The sequence below is a fragment of the Neophocaena asiaeorientalis genome, unplaced genomic scaffold (assembly GCF_003031525.2).
Source record: "Neophocaena asiaeorientalis asiaeorientalis breed wild unplaced genomic scaffold, Neophocaena_asiaeorientalis_V1.1 scaffold504, whole genome shotgun sequence".
NCBI classification, from domain to species: Eukaryota; Metazoa; Chordata; class Mammalia; order Artiodactyla; family Phocoenidae; genus Neophocaena; species Neophocaena asiaeorientalis.
This window is the reverse complement of record NW_020174438.1, coordinates 5,127,059-5,145,994: the sequence shown is the minus strand read 5'-3', so window position 1 is coordinate 5,145,994 and position 18,936 is coordinate 5,127,059. Positions and strand designations below refer to the sequence as shown.

The window sequence follows — 18,936 nt, the reverse complement described above, 5'->3', positions numbered from 1 at the left end:
AAGGTATGGAATGATTATGCCTTCGTAGGTAAAAGTTGATTTTTTTGTATGTGTGTGCTGTTCTTAGGGGAAAAGCCATATGTTTGTACAGTCCCTGGGTGTGACAAAAGGTTCACAGAATATTCCAGTTTGTACAAGCATCATGTTGTTCACACTCACTCCAAACCGTACAACTGTAACCACTGTGGGAAGACATACAAGCAGATCTCCACGCTGGCCATGCACAAACGGACAGCTCACAATGACACTGAGCCCATTGAGGAGGAGCAGGAAGCCTTCTTTGAGCCTCCCCCAGGTAAGGGTTTTTTCCAGTATGTCTATGTCTGTGTTTGAAAATCAACAGTTATGAACGTAATTTATGACTTAAAGCATTTTCTCAAATCATAAAGTTTTTCAAATAGTCACACAAACATATCATTTACAGCTGTGATAATTGCTATCAAAGAAAGGCGCTTAATGCTCTGGGGTATAAGAGGGGAAGTTAGTCTAGTCTCGTAGGTCAGAGAAGGCTCCCCTGAGGAAGTGATTTTTGGAGAGATCTACAGGGTGAATAAGGGTTAACTTGGTGTAGAGTCAGGGATGTGGGGGGGTTGGGGGGTGGTAAACAGGGAGCAAAGGCAAGAGAACGATCCAAATAGAGGGATTGGCACAAGCAAAAAGCCCTGAGGTGGGAGAGAGCAAAGTAAATCGGAGAGACTGAAAGAAGCCTGGCCAGCATGGCACTTCTTCTTGGGAAGGTGGTATGAAATGAGACTGCACAGCAAAGCAGGGGCAGCCTAGACTATTTGGGTGTATTAAGATGTTGGTCTTAATCATAAGAGCAGTGAAGCACTCCCAGATAACTCTTAGTTGATTCATGTGCTATTCAGTAGTGTTGTTGGAGACAAAAACATTCATTTCAATAAGGATAAACTCTTGGAAAAAATATTTTAGAGAATTAGATTCTATGATTTCAGTTAAATAAATCAGCATAGTTAAATAGGTAAAATGAAGCAGGTTTTTCTAAAACAAACAAAAGAAACATATGTTGTCCTGTTTCATTGAGTACCTCCTAAATGGAGTAAATTTGAAAATTAAAACATCTTTACCCATTCTTAACAACTAGGATTGAAGTGTTGAAAAACATTTAGGTAGGAAAAAAATGGAGAATAAGGAAAAGAACAGATCATTCACTGTCTACTCAGATAATTCCCTGGAGTTCTAATTTGTCTTTTCAGATATCAGTCATGTGATAGTAAGAAAATAACAATTCCTTCACTCTTCTATTTTTTAGTTTTTTTATTTTTGGCCATGCCACATGGCTTGTGGGATCTTAGTTTCCTGACCAGGGATTGAACCCAGGTCCCTGTTAGTGAAAGTGCCTAACCACTGGACCACCAGGGAATTCCCCCAAATTCCTTCACTCTTGAATGCTATGCTGTTTTCTAGCCAAAGCAGTGTAAGTGTGCATTGTTAGATATCACAACAGCTGCTAAATCGTTGCAATTAGAAAGCAGACTTTCATGATGTCAAACTTAGGTTTAAGACTGTTCCTCTTTTAAGCTTCCTCAATCTCTTCCTTAAATGTTGATATTTCAGATTGTCAGAATTTCTTGTGTTCTAGAAGATAATCTATAATAATATACATTTTGTTAAAAAAATTAAAGTAAGATTGTTTTTCCAAGAATAAGGATGGGTTTATGTTCCTTTTCTCCCATATGGTCCCCTAGGTTTTGAACCCATTTAAATAATGGTATAATAATAAATATAATAAATAGCCATGGAACAGAACAAAAAGAAATGAAGTAATGAGTGTCATAGAGATTACACCATGATGACTATAGCTGTATGAGTGTAGGCATCAACCATAACTTTGAGAAGTACTCATAAATTAGCATATAAGGTCCTTCTTTGAAGGAAAAAAAATATTTACCCTTTTTCTGGCATCATGAGAGGTGGAAAGCAATAGAAGAGAGGGATCAATAATCTTCCTGGTTGCCAAGTATGGCAGTAATTGACTATTGAAATTGCTGTTTACTTGCTGGTTCTTTGTGAAATAAAGAAGTGGAGGGGGGCTCCTGTTCTGTTACTTACTAAATGGTTAACCTTAACCCAGATAATATGCCATTACGTTGTCTTTACACAATGATGTCACTGTGTACTGATGACTTATAATCAGTCACTTGAGTTAAAAGAGTAAGTAACTTAGTGTTAGTACGTTGTGTTTACATACCATTCTGGTTTTGTGGTTAATGTTTATGAAGGTTGTCTTATCATTTTTAGCAGCTTCTTAAGTGACTGCAAGGACTTAGTGCATACTTGCCATGTTGGAAGGATTATTTGCCAGTTAGTCTCCCTGTACAGTTCCCCCACTCCCTGCCCCAGCACACATGCATGGTATCACATAATTACTCCAAATAAGAGAATAAGCAAGGTCTCTCAAAATTAGAACAGTTACACTTTATGTGGAAAAGTTTGGTTTGGTCTGCTTTGATTTGGTTTGGCTTTGCAAAAGAGGAGGTGGAGAGATTGGCAGGAGGTGCTGGAAGCCATTTTCATGGTTTAGAATGTAGGGACTTCCCTGGTGGTCCAATGGTTAAGACTGCACTTCCAATGCAAGGGCCTCGGGTTCAATCCCTAGTCAGGGAACTAAGATCCCACATGCCACATGGCCAAAGAAAAAAAACATGATTTAGAATTTAATACACATGCCATTTAACTTTTGTCAGTTTTCTCTGTAATATTTAAAATCTCCTCTGTTTTCTAAACAGCTTGGTTGTTTGATCAAATAAATAATTCATTTGTTTTAAACAGGTCAAAGTGAAGATGTTCTTAAAGGGTCCCAGATCACGTATGTTACAGGTGTAGAAGGGGACGATGTTGTGTCTACACAAGTAGCCACAGTAACCCAGTCTGGGTTGAGTCAACAGGTTACACTCATATCCCAGGACGGGACTCAGCATGTAAGTACCCACCAAAAGTCAAACAAGTTAAATAATATTTCTCTGAGCCTGGGCTTGAAAGGCAGGTTGGGTCCCAATTGAGGAAAGCCTTGAATTGGGGCACAGAGTTTGGAGTTTAGCTTGTAGGCAGTGCTGGATCTCCTGGAGGCTTTCTAGTAGCCTGTTGAAAGCGACTACCTGCAGGGAGATTAGTAAAGAGAGAAGGTTTGTGACTCTGTAGAATTCAAATGGTGTTATGGGTATTGTTCAAATGTGAGGTGGTGAAGGTCAGAACCACAGTGAAATTGAGGGCTTGAAAAGTAATAGATCCATATGAAACCCAATTCAGAGAAGGGATAGGATTGAGAAGTCAGCAGAGGTTTGGCTGAGGTGACGAGGACATCATTAAAAGATCCTGGCAAGTCAGTGATGGGCACATCTGTAAAATTTCCAGAGTGTGACTCTCTCCCTACCTGGAATCATGGGAGTTCACTTTACTAGCTTCACAGAATTAATAGAAGAGGTATCTTGATTTCCCCAGGAAAAGCAATATAATGGCTGTTGTTCAATAGTCAAACTTGTCATTGTTTTCTAGATGCCACTAGCATAAAATAATTGACTTGATTTCATTTTTAAGCTCTAGCTAAGGTTGTCTTAATAACTGGTGGAAATAGACATATGGGGTTCTTTATCCTTCTGTATCTACCTCTTCCATGGAGAACTCTCTTCTTACCTGTCTCTCTCGGACCTTTACCTCCCATGATTAATTTGCCCTTTGTGTTGATAACTGTTAATGTGCTGATGTTAGCTAGAAGGCAGAACGTATTCAGGATAGGAAAATAAAAAGCACTTGTACCATCCCATTCATTCCTCTTCCCCTTACTTTTGACATCACTAATTCTACACAACACTCTTTGTCTACTGATTGGCATATAAGATTTAACATGTTTACTAACACAATTTTAATTCAGCCTCAACCCTAAGCCTTTTTTAAAAATTAGGTCATCACAGATAGGCTCTGTGGAGGTCATTTGATCTAACCTCCTTCCCTTCCTATACTGGAGAAATTCCCTCTACAGCAGCCCCCATATAGATGAGGCAGTTTCTCTCTGAAGAGATAGTCTGTTCCATTGCTGGATAATTTAAGGGTTTATCAGACTGGAACTTAACCACTGTGTCATCCACTCATGGCTTTTCTCTGACCATATAGAATGAGTCTAATCCCTCTTCATATGTTTTAAAGCAGCTATTTTCCCCATCCCAAAGTTGTATTTTCTCTAGATATAACCTTCCCATTTCCTTTAGGGATTTCTATTCCATTCCTTTGGTCAATTAAAAAACAAACATTTATTGAACCCAATGACAGATATTTTGGTAAAGTTAGTGTGGGGAGTACTGGAAGGGGGGGGTATCGTAGTCTAGTAGGAGAGGGACGTTCCTAAAATGAAAAATAATTTCTCATAATGATGGGTATATAATCGACAGGTATGTAAAGTGTTGTGGCAACCTGGAGGAAGGGGTAAATGATGCTTCCTGAAGGAATCTTGGAGGCCCTTGTAGAGAATGGCCATTCAGCTGGATCTTGAAGAATTTTTATGAGTTAGCCAGGCAGAGAGTGAAGGAAAGGGCAAAGTCACAAAAATATAACAGAATATGACATTCCCGGGGATGCAAATGATCTGTTGTGGCTGGAGTGCCAGATTTGTGTGCTGGGTTGGAAGTAGTGAAAGATGAGTCTGGAGAAGCTGTTTAAGGCCAGATGATGAAAGGTCATGAGTGCCATGTAAGAAGTCTGAACTGTAGTGATGGGGAGTCACTGGGGATTTGAGCAGGGAGCATAATGAAATTTGTTTGTTTTTTAGAAAGGTGACAAGGTAGAGGATGATTAGGGACGCGTTAGACTAGATATTTGGAAAGACATTGTATTGCAGAAAATTAGATGAGAGAAAAATAGGGGTCTAAATTGGCAGTAGAGATGGAGAGGAGTAAATGCATTTAAGGAATATTCAGTTTTTCCAATAAAGATATTTAAAAAAAAAGGAATATGCAGTTTTTCTGATGACCTCTTTCCATTGTAAAATGCTTATCTGCTCCCAGAGTAGACTTATACAAGGATTAGGCCTTGCCCTTAATAAAGACTGCCAGATAAAACAAGAAACATTGCCTGATTGTAAAATGCATCGTATTGCAGGTGAACATATCTCAAGCTGACATGCAGGCCATTGGCAATACCATCACAATGGTAACACAGGATGGAACGCCCATCACAGTACCTGCTCATGATGCAGTCATCTCCTCAGCAGGAACACACTCTGTTGCTATGGTTACCGCCGAGGGTACAGAAGGGCAGCAGGTAATTGCTTTTTTCTTTTATATCAGTCAATACATATATCAATATCAAAACCATTACATAGATGTACAGTGTGATACAGTGGTTAAGCACACAAACCTCAGATTGAATCCCAGTTTTACAACTTCTTAGCTACATAACCCTCTGAGTCTCAGTTTTTCCTCATCTGTAAAATAGGAGTGATTATTGCATCTACCCCATGAGGTTAATAGAAGGATTAAGCAAGATAATGCATATAAAGTAGTCAGCCCAAGTATATATTAAGTGTTCATTAATGGTTGCTCTTCCTATCATCATTATCATCATCAGATACTTAGAAAAAAATTCATTTGCAAAATTTAATTTTTTTAATATGTAATATATTCACATAATTCAAAAGTCAAAAAGTATATACAGATAGGCAGTGAAAAGTCTTCTTTCCACCCCTGCCCCCGCAGAGATAATCCACTTTTATCAGTTTCTTGCGTAATTTTCCCAACAACTCATTAAGCATATACGAACAAATACAAATAAATAGTCATCTTCCCCTCCTTCCCTTTTTATGATAGTAAATTCTATACTCGTCTTCACCTTTTTTTTTTTTAACCTTAATAATACATCTAGGAAATCTTTCTATTTCATTTTATAGAGAGTTTCCTCTTTTTTTTTTTTCCTGCCATGCAGCATGGCTTGAGGGATCTTAGTTATCGTAGTTCTCCAACCAAGGATTGAACCCGGGACCCGGCAGAGAAAGCACCGAGTCCTAACCACTGGACTACCAGGGAATTCCCTCCTTATTCTTTGGTGGTACGCGGGCCTCTCACTGTTGTGGCCTCTCCCGCTGCGGAGCACAGGCTCCGGACACCCAGGCTCAGTGGCCATGGCCCACAGGCCCAGCCACTCTGTGGCATGTGGGATCCTCCCGGACCGGGGCACGAACCCATGTCCCCTGCATCGGCAGGCGGACTCCCAACCACTGTGCCACCAGGGAAGCCCATCCTCATTCTTTTTTTAAGCTATATCATATTCCACTATATTGGACATGCCATAATTTATTTAAAGTCTTTTGCTGTTTCAAACAACACATAACCTTGTGCACATGTGATTTTGCATGTGTGTGAGTACATCTGCTACTAGATAAATCCCTAGAGTGGAATTGCTGGGTGAAAAAACATATGCATTGGTAATTGTGATAGATATTCCCAGACTTCCTTTCTAGGGTTATACCCATCTACATTCCTAGCTGCAGCCTTTGAGAGTGCCTCCCCCCCTTCTGATAGTCAATATAGTGGTAAAACCTTTGGATTTTTGCCAATCTAATGTATCTCTTTGTAGTTTAATTTTTCATTTCTTTTAAAATAAATGATATTGGTTAATAACATTTAAAAACCCTTCTTGTGCTATGCTGAAGGCAGTGCGGGGTTTCACTGCAGCTGCCTTACCCTGTTCAGTGAAAAAGTCTGTCAGTTAGTAGCTGTCATTCTTCCTAAATTCGGTTATAGATTCAATACCATCACAATAAAAATTCCAGCAGGAATTTTTGAAGATACAGATAATCCGATTCTAAAATTTACATGAAACAAAGGACCTAAAATAGCCAAAACAGACCTGAAAAAAGGAACAAAATTGAAGGTTTTCTACACCTTGAAATAGGAAACTCAGAATCATAAAGCTTCTAGAAGAAAAGTGAATGTTTTTGCAACCTTAAGGTAAAGATTTCTTGGACAGGATACAAAATGCACTAATAATAAATTTTTTTCTTTTCTGATAAATTGGACTTCTTCAAAATTAGTTCTGCTCACCAAAGACAATGTGTAGTAAAAGATTAGATAAGCCCCAAACTGGGAAAAAAACATTCACACTATATCTGACAGTGGACTTGTATTGAAAATATATGACAAACTTCTATAAGTCAATAATAAAAAGGTGAACAACCCATTAAAAATGAGCAAATCAGGGGCTTCCCTGGTGGCGCAGTGGTTGAGAGTCCGCCTGCCGATGCAGGGGACATGGGTTCGTGCCCCAGTCTGGGAAGATCCCACATGCTGCGGAGCGGCTGGGCCTGTGAGCCATGGCCGCTGAGCCTGCGCGTCCGGAGCCTGTGCTCTGCAACAGGAGAGGCCACAACAGTGAGAGGCCCGCATACTGCAAAAAAAAAAAAAAAAAATCAAATCATCTGATTGCTTATTTGAACAGACCCCTCACAAAAAAAAGGTACATGAAAGGCAATAACACAAAAAAGTGCTCAACATCTTTAATCATCAAAGAAATGCAAGTTAAAATCACAAAGAGACACCATTTCAGACACAGGGAAATGGCTAAAATAAAAAAGACAAACAAAACCAAATGTTGGCAAAGAAATGAAGCAACTAGGACATTGAACACACTAGTGAGAGTATAGAATGTTACAACCATTTTGAAGAACTGTTTGGCAATTTCTTATGAAGTCGAACATACCTCTACTCTATGACTCAGCAATTCCTTCTAGAATATATACCATATGATTCCACTTACACAAAATCCAAGAATAGACAAGACGATCCATGGCGATAGAAATCAGAAAGTGCTGCTTGGCTGGGGAGGAAATTGATGGAATGAAATATGAAGGAACTATTCTACATCTTGTTTTAAGTGGTGGTTTCACAGTTGTATCTAACTGTCAAAACTCAACAGAACACCTAAGATCCATGCATTTTTGTTGTTTCTAATTTTACCTTATGCCAAAACAAACAAAAAACGCAGCCACTAGCTTTCAGGCTGTCTTATGGAATGGTCCCACCTAACCAGTTTGCAGTCATTTCCGTGGCTCTGGGATTCCTGGATGGGTTTATAGCCCAGCTTGGGTAAATACACCTTGTACAGTTGCAGGTCTGGAAAGATAGTGACCCTAAAGCACACATTCTTATGTAGCTTATCTGTAGCCTGTGAGCTAGAAAAGTTCTCAAGAGAGAAGGCTTTGAGGGCTAGAATGAAGCCAGGCAGCTTCCAGCAGCTAGGGATATCACAACAGGGATGGGGTTTCACTTAAGGACCTGCTGCTGCTACTGTTCCTTCTGCTGTTAACTACATGTAGGCCATCGGGCAAAAGTTGGCTATCCACTGGGGTGTTTGGACCCCACCTGTGAATTATCTGTAACACTTAAATTGGTTGTAACCATTTCTTTACATGCATGGGAAGAAAGTAGTCAGTCCTTCCTTAAGTCTTTTTTTTTTTTTTTGGTCGTTAAGGTAATTGCATTTCTGAGACTCATTTTTCCAGGTGCCTTTGGAAGCCTAGTTAGCAGGTATAGACTAAAGAGTCAGTGCTTTCCATCTATTTTAGTTAGTTAATTTCAGATTACAAAAGTAATACATATTCCCAATGGAATAAAATAGAGACTCTGGAAATAAACCCTCACATATATAGTCAACTAAATTTTGACAGTCAGAATTTGATCTTTCAGTGGGAAAGGGCTTTTCATTTGTCTTTTCAACAAATGGTGCCGGGAAACCTGTATATCCACATGAGAAAAAATAAAGTTGGACCCTTATCTTATACCATATATAAAAATTAGCTCAAGATGGATTAAAGACCTAAACTTAAGAGCTAAAACTATGAAACTCTTAGAATAAAACATAGGTGAAAATCTTCATGATCTTATTTCTTATGTATGATACCAAATGCACAGGCAATGAAAGAAAAAACAGATAAATTGGATTAGGAGATTATTTTTACATATGACACCAAAATGATAAGTGATGAAAGAAAAAAATTAATTGAACTTCTTCAAAATTAAAAACACTTGTAAGTTCCCTGGTGGCCTAGTGGTTAGGATTCCAGGCTTTCACTGCCATTGCCCTGGTTCAATCCATGGTCGGGGAACTGAAATCCCACAAGCCACGGGGAACGGCTAAAAAAAAAAAATTGAAAACACTTGTGCATCAAAAGCCACTACCAAGAAAGTGAAAAGACAATCTACAAAATGAGGGAAAATATTTGCAAATCATACATCTAATAAGGGATTAATATCTAGAATATATATATATATTTTATTTTTTTGATGTAGACCATTTTTTTTTTTGATGTAGACCATTTTTAAAGTCTTTATTGAATTTGTTACAATATTGCTTCTGTTTTCTGTTTTGGTTTTTTGGCTGAGAGGACTGTGGGCTCTTAGCTCCCCGACCAGGGATCGAACCCTCACCCTCTGCATTGGAAGGCGAAGTCTTAACCACTGGACTGCCATGGAAGTCCCTAGAATATATTTTAAAATAATAAAATAAAATAATAATATTATGAGGGGGAAAATATCTAGACTATATAAAGGATTCCTATAACTCAACAAGAAAAAAGCAAGCAAACGAATTTAAAAATGAGCGAAAGGGACTTCCCTAGTTGCGCAGTGGTTAAGAATCCGCCTGCCAATGCAGGGAACACAGGTTCGAGCCCTGGGCCAGGAAGATCCCACATGCCGCGGAGCAACTAAGCCCATGCACCACAACTACTGAACCTGTGCTCTAGAGCCCGCGAGCCACAACTACTGAGCCCGTGTGCCACAACTACTGAAGCCCACACGCCTACAGCCTGCGCTCAACAACAAGAGAAGCCACCACAATGAGAAGCCCACACACTGCAACGAAGAGTAGCCCCTGCTCGCCGCAACTAGAAAAAGCCCACGTGCAGCAACAAAGACCCAACACGGCCAAAAATAAATAAATTTTTTTAAAAAATGAGTGAAGGAGTTGAATAGACATTTCTCCAAGAAGATTTACAGATGGTCAATTAGCACATGAAAAGATATTCAACATCATTATCATTAGGGAAATACAAATAAAAACCACAATGAGATCCCACTTCACCTACATTAGGATGACCGTTATCCAGAAAACAGAAAATAACAAGTTTTGGGGATGATGTGGAGAAATTGGAACTCTTACGCATTGCTCATGGGAATGTGAAATGGTGCAACTGCTGTGGAAAACAGTGTGGCAGTTCCTTAAAAACTTGAACATAGAATTACATATGATCCAGTAATTCCACTTAAAGGTATCTACCCAAGAGAATTTGAAACTAGAGACTCAAACTAAAAGTCAGCTATTTACCTTGATGTTAAAATAACCAGTCTCAACATTTAAGACTATTTACTTCATCTTTTTTTCTGTGTGTATGCATATGTGAACAAAGTTAGGATTATAATACAATTTTGTATGCTTGTCATCCACTTAACACTACATCCTGAGTACTTTCTCATATCAATTAAGTGTTCTTTTTTTAATATTTTATTTATTTATTTATTTATTTGGTTGTGCTGGGTCTTAGTTGCGGCAGGTGGGCTCCTTAGTTGCAGCTCGCCTTTTCCTTAGTTGTGGCTCACAGGCTTCTTAGTTGCGGCATGCATGTGGGGTCTAGTTCCCTGACCAAGGGTTGAACCCGGGCCCGCTGCATTGGGAGCTTGGAGTCTTAACCACTGTGACATCAGGGAAGTCCCTAAACATTCTTTTAAAAGGATTTTTAATATTTACAAAATAATCCATAAAATGGATATACATAACATTAACTCATTCCACATTCATAAATTGTTCTGCAAGCTCCTTGATTATTTTCATAGGAAACAAATTCTAGACATGGAATTATTAGATTAATGGTATGAACTATTTTAAGCTTCTTGCTACATATTGCCAAATTATTTTCTGGAAAGTTTTAGCAATCATGCCATGGATCTAAAAGTGTTCTTGTTTTCACTGTATTCTCACTAGCATTAGGATTTTTTTTATATATTTGCATAATTCACAAGCCAAGGATAAATTATATTTTTACTTTCATTTGTTGGGTGAGGTTGAACATGTTTTTCATATTAGCCTGAAATCTGTTTTTTCTTCATTGAGGTAAAATTTACATACAGTGAAATGCACGGGTTTTTTGTTTGTTTGTTGGGTTTTTTTGGCCACAGCACGCTGTTTGTGCGATCTTAGTTCCCCAACCAAGGATTAAATCCGGGCCCCTGACAGTGGAAGCACAGAGTCCTAACCACTGGACTGCCAGGGAATTCCCTGCACAGATCTTAAATTTACAGTTCAGTGGGTTATTAAACATACACACCCATCCCATCCCAAACAGGATCTAGAACATTTCTATCACCCCAGAAAGTTCTCTTGAGACCCCTTCCAGCCAGTCTCCACCTAGTTATTCTGATTGTATTATTTTGTTTGTTCTTAAACTTTGCGTAGTGGAGCCAGAGTATGAACTCTTCTGTTTTGGGGTTTTTTCTTTTAACATAATATTTTGGAGATTTATCCATGTTCTTGTTTATAACATCAGTTCATTGTTTTTTATTGCTGAGCAGTATTCTGTGGTAGGAATATATCACAATTTGTTGATAGATTCTCCCCTTGATGAACATTTGGGATGCTTCCAATCTTTGATTATTGTGAATAAGGTGGCGGTGAAAATTCTAGTACAAGTATATTTGTACACATATGGTCTCATTCTCTTAGCTAAATACCTGTTAGTGGAATTGCTGGATGGGGTAGAGGTATATTTAACTTTATGTGCAAGTGCCAAACAGTCCTCCAGAGTGGTTTGACCATCATACACTCCCACTAGCAATGTATAAGATTTCTGTTTGTTTCATAGCATCAATATTTTGTGTTGTTACTTTAAAAAATTTTAGCCATTCTAGTGGATGTGAAATGATATATCATTGTGGTTTTAATTTGCATGTAGGTTGCTTAATTTCTTAATATCTGGTACTTCTCTAGATACCTGTTGTTCTTTTTTTTTATAAGGAAATGTGTTTTCTTTTTTTTTTAAATAAATTTATTTTATTTTTGGCTGCATTGGGTCTTCATTGCTGTACACGGGCTCTTTAGTTGTGGAGAGCGGGGGCTACTCTTCCTTGGGGTGCGCAGGCTTCTCATTGTGGTGGCTTTTCTTGGTGCGGAGCACAGGCTCTAGGCACGCAGGCTTCAGTAGTTGTGGCACGCAGGCTTAGTAGTTGTGGCTAGCGGGCTTATTTGCACTGCGGCACGTGGGATCTTCCCAGATCAGGGCTCAAACCCGTGTTCCTTTGGCAGGCGGATTCCTAACCACTGTGCCACTGGAGAAGTCCAAGATACCTGTTGTTCTTGATTTTTAATTTAAATCTGTTATGGTCAGAGAACATATTCTGTAAGATTTCATTATTTTGAAATTTGAGACTTGTTTTCCCTGTGTCTTTCATTGATTCCATATGTATTTGAAAAGAATGTGTGTTCTGCACTTGTTGGGTGTAGCATACTACACATGAGGTTAAGGTGGTTGATAGTGTTGTTCAAATATTCTATAACCTTATTAATCATTTCTGTATTTGTTCTACTAGTTACTAAGAAAAAGGAATTAATACCTCCAACTATGATTGTGGATTTGTATTTCCCTTTTAGTTGTTAGGGGTTTTTTTACTTCCAGTATTTTAAATCTCTGTTATTAGGTGCATACATATTTCATTTTAATTCCTCAAATAACTTCCTAATTATACCCTTCTGTGTTACTTTTTTGTGGTTGCTCCAGGGATTAAAATGTGCATCCTTAAGGTATTGAAGTCTACTTAGACTTAACATTGTACTACTTTACATAAAATCTAAGAACCTTGCAACAGTATATTTTCATTCATGCCCCTACTCTTTGTGCTGCTGTAATATATTTTACATTTACATGTTATAACCCCGGCAATGCAACATTATATTTTAGCATTAAACAGTTAATCTTTTAAGTAAGTTATAGGACGACAGGAAACATAATATTTTATACTTACCCACTAATTTATCATTTCCAGTGCCTTTTATTCCTTTCTGTAGATTTGAGTTTCCATATGGAATCATCCCTTTGGCCTGAAGGATATGCTTCAGCATTATTTGTAGTGCAGATCTACAGTGACAAATTCTGTTTTTGTTTATTTGAAAATATATTATTTCACCGTTCTTTTTGAAACATTTTTGATTTGAAGGATATTTTTGCTAGATATGGAATTTTTGGTTGGCAGTTAATTTTTTTCTTTCAGCACTTTAAATTGTCTCTGTCCTTCATTGTTTCTGATGAGAAATCTGCCATCTTCATATCATTGTTCCCCTGTATATAATATATCAGTTTTTCTCTGGCTATTTTCTAGATTTTTTTAGCAATGTGATTATGGCGTGATTTTCTTTGTATTTATCTACTAGATTTCTTTTATATAATTATAAGACAATATATATAATATTATAAAACATTATATAATATTTTGTGGGGTATTTGTTTTTTACCAGATTTAGGAAAAGTCTGGCCATAATTTCATCAAAAGATTTTATTCTGCCTCATTCTGTTTCTCTTTTCCTTCTCGGTCTCTAATTATATGTATATTAACTTGGTATTGTCCCACAAGTTGCTGGGGAGCCATTCTTTTTTTTTTTAATCTTTTTTTCTTGGTTCTTCAGGTGGATAATTCCTATTGATCTTAGAGTTCACTGACCTTTTCTTTTGACATCATCATCTTCTATTAGGCCCATTCAGATAATTTTAGATATTCTCATTTTTGATTGTAGAATTTACTTTTTTTTTATAGTTTTCATTTATTTACTGAGATTTCCTCTTGTATGCATTCCATAAGCCTTTTAACATATTTATAATAACTGTGTTAAAGTCCCTGTTTACTAATTCTAACATTTTGGTCATCTCATGGTCTGTTTCTACTGACTTCATTTTCTCTTGACTCTGGGTTACATTTTCCTCTTCTTATGTGTTGTAATTTTTTTATTGTATTCTGGACATTATGGATGATACATTATAGAGATTCTTAATTTTGTTATCTTTCTCTGAAGAATGTTCATTTTGCTTTGTCAGGTAGTTAAGTTACTTGTAGAGGCTGGGTTTTATACTTTATTAAAGTAGTTCTGTTTTAGTTTTGCCATTTAGTCTCAGGGTGAATCTTCAGTCCTGGGATACAATCTTTACTCCTAAAGTGTGGCTCTTAGGGTTTCAATGGAAAGCCTGAGGTATTTTCCAAACCCTTCTAACTTGGTGGGATTGAAATTCTAAATCCTGTCTGTCCTGTGGTATTGCTGAAATCTCTTCTCAGCTTTTCAGCCTTCTAGCTGCTGCTTTCTACCAGATTTATTGGAACCGCCCCCAACATGTTTGCAGTTCTGAGGTCTTAAAGAATTGAGGGGAGTTTATACACAGGTTTGGGAGCCCCTCTCCCTCTGGTTTTCTCCTTTCTAGGATATCCCTCTCAATACGTAGCCATTCTGGCAGCCATAGACTCCATTATATCTGATAGCTTAAGTTGCCCTGTGCTGCTCAGACTGGTGAGTGCCCTCAGTGGAAAAGCTGTTTAAACATAGATGTGACCCAGTGTGGTTCCCTTCTTTTAAGAATCCCCTCCATTTCCTGCCTGCTTTTCATCATTCACCACTGCCTTCAAATGGTTGCTTTTTTACATTTTTTTCCACACTTTATGATTGTTATCTGCAGGAAGGGTTAGTCCAATATAAGCTATTCCCCCACTGCCATACTGAAATCTGTTGCTGGACTATGGAACATTACTGGAATTGATCCAAGCTGAATATCTATTAGCTCTAAAATCTAGCATTTTTAATGGATTAATGGCCAAGTAAAATAGTAGTTTCAGTTTTTAACTTATTCTTCCTCTGAGTTTGGCTGGACAAAATTCTTAAATATATAACAGAAGTAATTGATGCCATTTTCTTTGGTATCCACATAGCAAAAGCTATATTTGTGGTTTAAGAGCTACAAAAGCACTTTTAACCACTTTGACTAGATGCTTCAGGAACAAGATGGAAAGATTGCATGGAATCTAAAAGAGGAAGTGAGTATAACAAGATGTGTTGCTTCGAATTCCCTGGTGGTCCAGTGGTTAGGACTCTGCACTTCCACTGCAGGGATCATGGGTTCGATCCCTGGTCAGAACTAAGATCCCTCAGGCCATGGTGAGCCCCACCCCCCAAAAAAAGATAGTTGCTATTTTGTCAGTAATGGTACTGGTACTTTGTTTTCCTAGTTAATGGAAATCTTTTTTTTGTTGTTTTTTTTGGCAGCACCATGCAGCTTGCCGGGATCTTAGTTCCCTGACCAGAGATCGAAACTGGGCCCTTGGCAGTGAAAGCACTGAGTCCTAACCACTGGACCGCCAGGGAATTCCCAATGGAAATCTAACTTTATTTTTAATTCTTTTGTTTTATTTTTTAAATTTTTAATTGTTTTTTATTTTTTTAATTTTTAATTTTTTTATGGAAATCTAATTTTAAATGCAACAGATAAACAGGAGAAAATAGTATATCTACCAATGATCCAAACTCGGGAATAAATAGACATATGAGGTGTGAATTAGTCCACGTGTGTAACTTCCCAGGCAGCCTCTTAGGGATAATAGAATCTAGGCACAGTCATGTCTCTCCTGGTTAATGGAGACTGACATAGCGAATCCACTTTTTCAGTGTCCTCTACCCTGTTTTGCCATTGGCTCACTTTATAACCTTAGATACGTCCCGTCTATCTGAGCCTCAACTTGTTCAAATAAAAAAGAGGAGTCCATGGGAATTCCCTCGTGGTCCAGTGGTTAGGACTGCTGCTTCTCACTGCCAAGGGCCCGAGTTCAATCCCCGGTCAGGGAACTAAAATCCCACAAGCTGCGTGGCACAGCCAAAAAAAAAAAAGAGTCCAGAATAGACAATATGTAAGGTCTTTTCCAGCTTTAGGCTTCTACAAGTGTATGGTCAGAAGGGAGGTTTTCCTTTTGAATTTGAAGACAGTCCCTTGTGTTAAATGGATTTTAACCTATTTAAATCATAGTTTTAATTTTTCTGTGTATTTTTTAAGGTTGCAATTGTGGCTCAGGACTTGGCAGCATTCCATACTGCATCATCAGAAATGGGGCACCAACAGCATAGCCATCACTTAGTAACCACAGAAACCAGACCTTTGACCTTAGTGGCAACATCCAACGGCACCCAGATTGCAGTTCAGGTGGGTACAATGGCAACTGTCCTCCATTGACAGCAGTGCTGCTCAGCTCTCAGCCTTGTACTCTCTGCTTTATGCGTAACCTTCACAGAGGCAGGGCACAGAATCATCTGTATTACTTAGCCACATTAAGGAAATTGCTGCGTTTGAAGTAGACTCAGACTAAAACTTTGTTTTCTACCATCCTTGTATATTCTAGGGGAATTTATAACAAGAAAAATAAAGATCCTGGTATATATATATATACCTGTGTGTACCTGGCCAGCTATCTTTACTCTCAGAATAAAAGTCTAATTAGGCAGGATTTTATAAAGCACTTAAGAGTTATTCCTTGGAAATGAACCTCCTGTAAACATAGACCCCAAGTTAGTCCTCTGAGAATCACTGCACAGCTGTATTTTATGGTGGGAAATGTCAGAAGACTGTGAAGAACACATTCTCTGGGAAGTCACTGCATTCAGGCAGAGAATCTAGAATGCTAGGTGTAGATTACCTTTCCTTGGGAAGATTTTTTTTTAAATGTATTTACTTGGAAAAGGGTTAGAACATACTCAGGAAAATGTCAGCTATTGGTTTTAATTTAGTTTATGGGCATAAAAGCTAAAGGCTCAGGAAGCTCTGTATCTCCACTGGAAAAGATGAGCATCTTTTGTTCCTTGCATGCGTGAAGGTTTATCAAAATCCTAAATAAAGAAACTGCATCCCCAGCAGGAATTTGTTTTTATGTTTTGTGGATCAGCAGTAGTACCTTAACAAGCCCAGGTGTCAGAGTTACAGAGAGAAATTTTACTTCTGGTATGTTATATTTCTTTGGCATCTTGACTGTGGTTTTGTGTATGTTCCTGTTTCAGCTTGGAGAACAGCCATCTCTGGAAGAAGCCATCAGAATAGCATCCAGGATCCAACAAGGAGAAACGCCAGGGTTGGATGACTAATCCTCAGAACAATGGAGCAATAAAGCAAGAGGAGCCTTTCATCTTCAGGCAGCAGAGATCCATGAAGCCCGGGCTCAGGAAAATTAGAAATTTTTCATTCCTGAAACACTGTACACATTTTTATGCAAGAGTGGAGAACAATTTATTCTTGACACTTTTGTGTATATAACCCTTGGAAAAGATTTCCCAAACTGATTCATTGTGTACAAGGAAGTATGAAGTTAGGGTAATACAGTAAATTTTTATGTTACTCTTTTATCAGATTGCAAAATCCTAGAGTCTACATGCAAGACCAGTGAAGTCTTATGGAGACTTATGATGGATTTTTAACTTACTGTGAAAAATTAAAGGCTGTATCTAAAATGTCAAAGGTTCTATACATCAAACAATCATAATTCCAAAAGCCATCATGGATAATAAAGGATGTAAAGCCTTCACATATTTCCCTCAGCTAGTAGAGTGTCTGCAGTTTTTGTTCTACTGTATACTTGTCCATTTTTATTTGTATCTTACGGTTTGAAGACTATTCATTATAGTTTTCCATCCCTGTTAACTAACAGCTCTTCAAGCTGAAGTGCTAATTGTATTAGCATTACATTGGATTATATATAAAATTACAGAGTTTGGTTATTTAAAATTAAAAAGTTAAATCCAGTACTTTGGTTTTGTTAAAGATTTTCCTTAGCGTTCAGTTTCTTGTTACTGTTTTTTAAAAATAATAAACTATCAAAGTTTGACCACAGGCTGGAGCCCGGGATAATAGTGCTGTAATTGGAAATGGCTTTACTCTGAAAATTAGGTTAGTGGGTTGGTGTAAATTATTTATTTTTGCTTATGTACTTTTGTTTTAAAGCTTATTTACCCTAAAGTTTATTATTAATTTTGAATACAGCAATTTTTTAAATGTTACCTTTATATTTGTTTCATTAAATTGGTATGGAGGTGGGGGGAAGTGTTGTAGAAAATATCACGAACATAATAAAATACAACACATATATTGTGTATCAAGCACAAAATAAGTACTTTTCCATACATTTTTATCTACTCATAACAATTTTGTGAGATATGTGGGATTTACTACTCCTGTTTGTACATAAGGAAGCTGAAGGTCCAAAGAGGTTAAGTGTCTACCCAGGCCTTACAGCTGTGGTGAGGCAGGGCAAAGACTTAAGAACCCAGACTTTCTGACTCCCAAGTCCAGGGTGTTTTTTCACCACACCACAACTACCTTCTCAGATGATAACCTGTGGCAGAGATTATCAAGATGAGCTTTGGTGATCTCGATTGCCCAATGACCTGAGCACCTGAAAAACCATCTCTAATGTTGGAAAATCAGTGTGGGGTCTACCAAGGTCCAAAAAAGGGGGGGAGGGTGTGTGAGGGTTGTGCTGCAACAATCACTTCTTTGCTGTTGTTCACCATGCTTTGTTTGCCAGGGGGCTGAAACGTGGCTGTTTTTCATTTCAAGCCTTACAGTAAAAAGGAAAAAATGTTGTGCTGTTTTATTTAATATAAATGTTATCTTTGATCAGGTTCTTTGAAGTCTTGCTAAAAAGGGTCATGATTTAGTCATTTGAAATGGGAAACCCTTCAGGGTTGGGCAGGGGGGTTGGCTGCTTTCCCTTCAAAGCTCTTCATAGATAGATAACATTAGAAAAGGTCTCAGTCACCCACCGTCTCAGTCTCCATTCTTTTTTTTTTTGCAGTATGCGGGCCTGCATCCCATGTCCCCTGCATCGGCAAGTGGACTCTCAACCACTGCACCACCAGGGAAGCCCG

General features: G+C 38.1%; 1 protein-coding gene across 4 annotated transcripts in view; it reads left to right on the top strand.

Moving 5' to 3' along the window:
- The window catches only part of ZNF143 (zinc finger protein 143), a 54,839-nt gene extending 37,010 nt beyond the window's left edge, over positions 1-17,829 (top strand). For all 4 annotated transcript variants that reach the window (XM_024757043.1, XM_024757042.1, XM_024757041.1 and 1 more), the window contains exons 12-16: positions 68-295; positions 2,794-2,942; positions 5,113-5,274; positions 16,079-16,225; positions 17,074-17,829. In XM_024757043.1, the coding sequence (XP_024612811.1) occupies positions 68-295; positions 2,794-2,942; positions 5,113-5,274; positions 16,079-16,225; positions 17,074-17,157 (770 nt within the window). In that variant the 3' untranslated portion in view covers positions 17,158-17,829. The remainder of the gene's footprint in view (positions 1-67; positions 296-2,793; positions 2,943-5,112; positions 5,275-16,078; positions 16,226-17,073) is intronic.
- Positions 17,830-18,936: the final 1,107 nt, after the last annotated feature.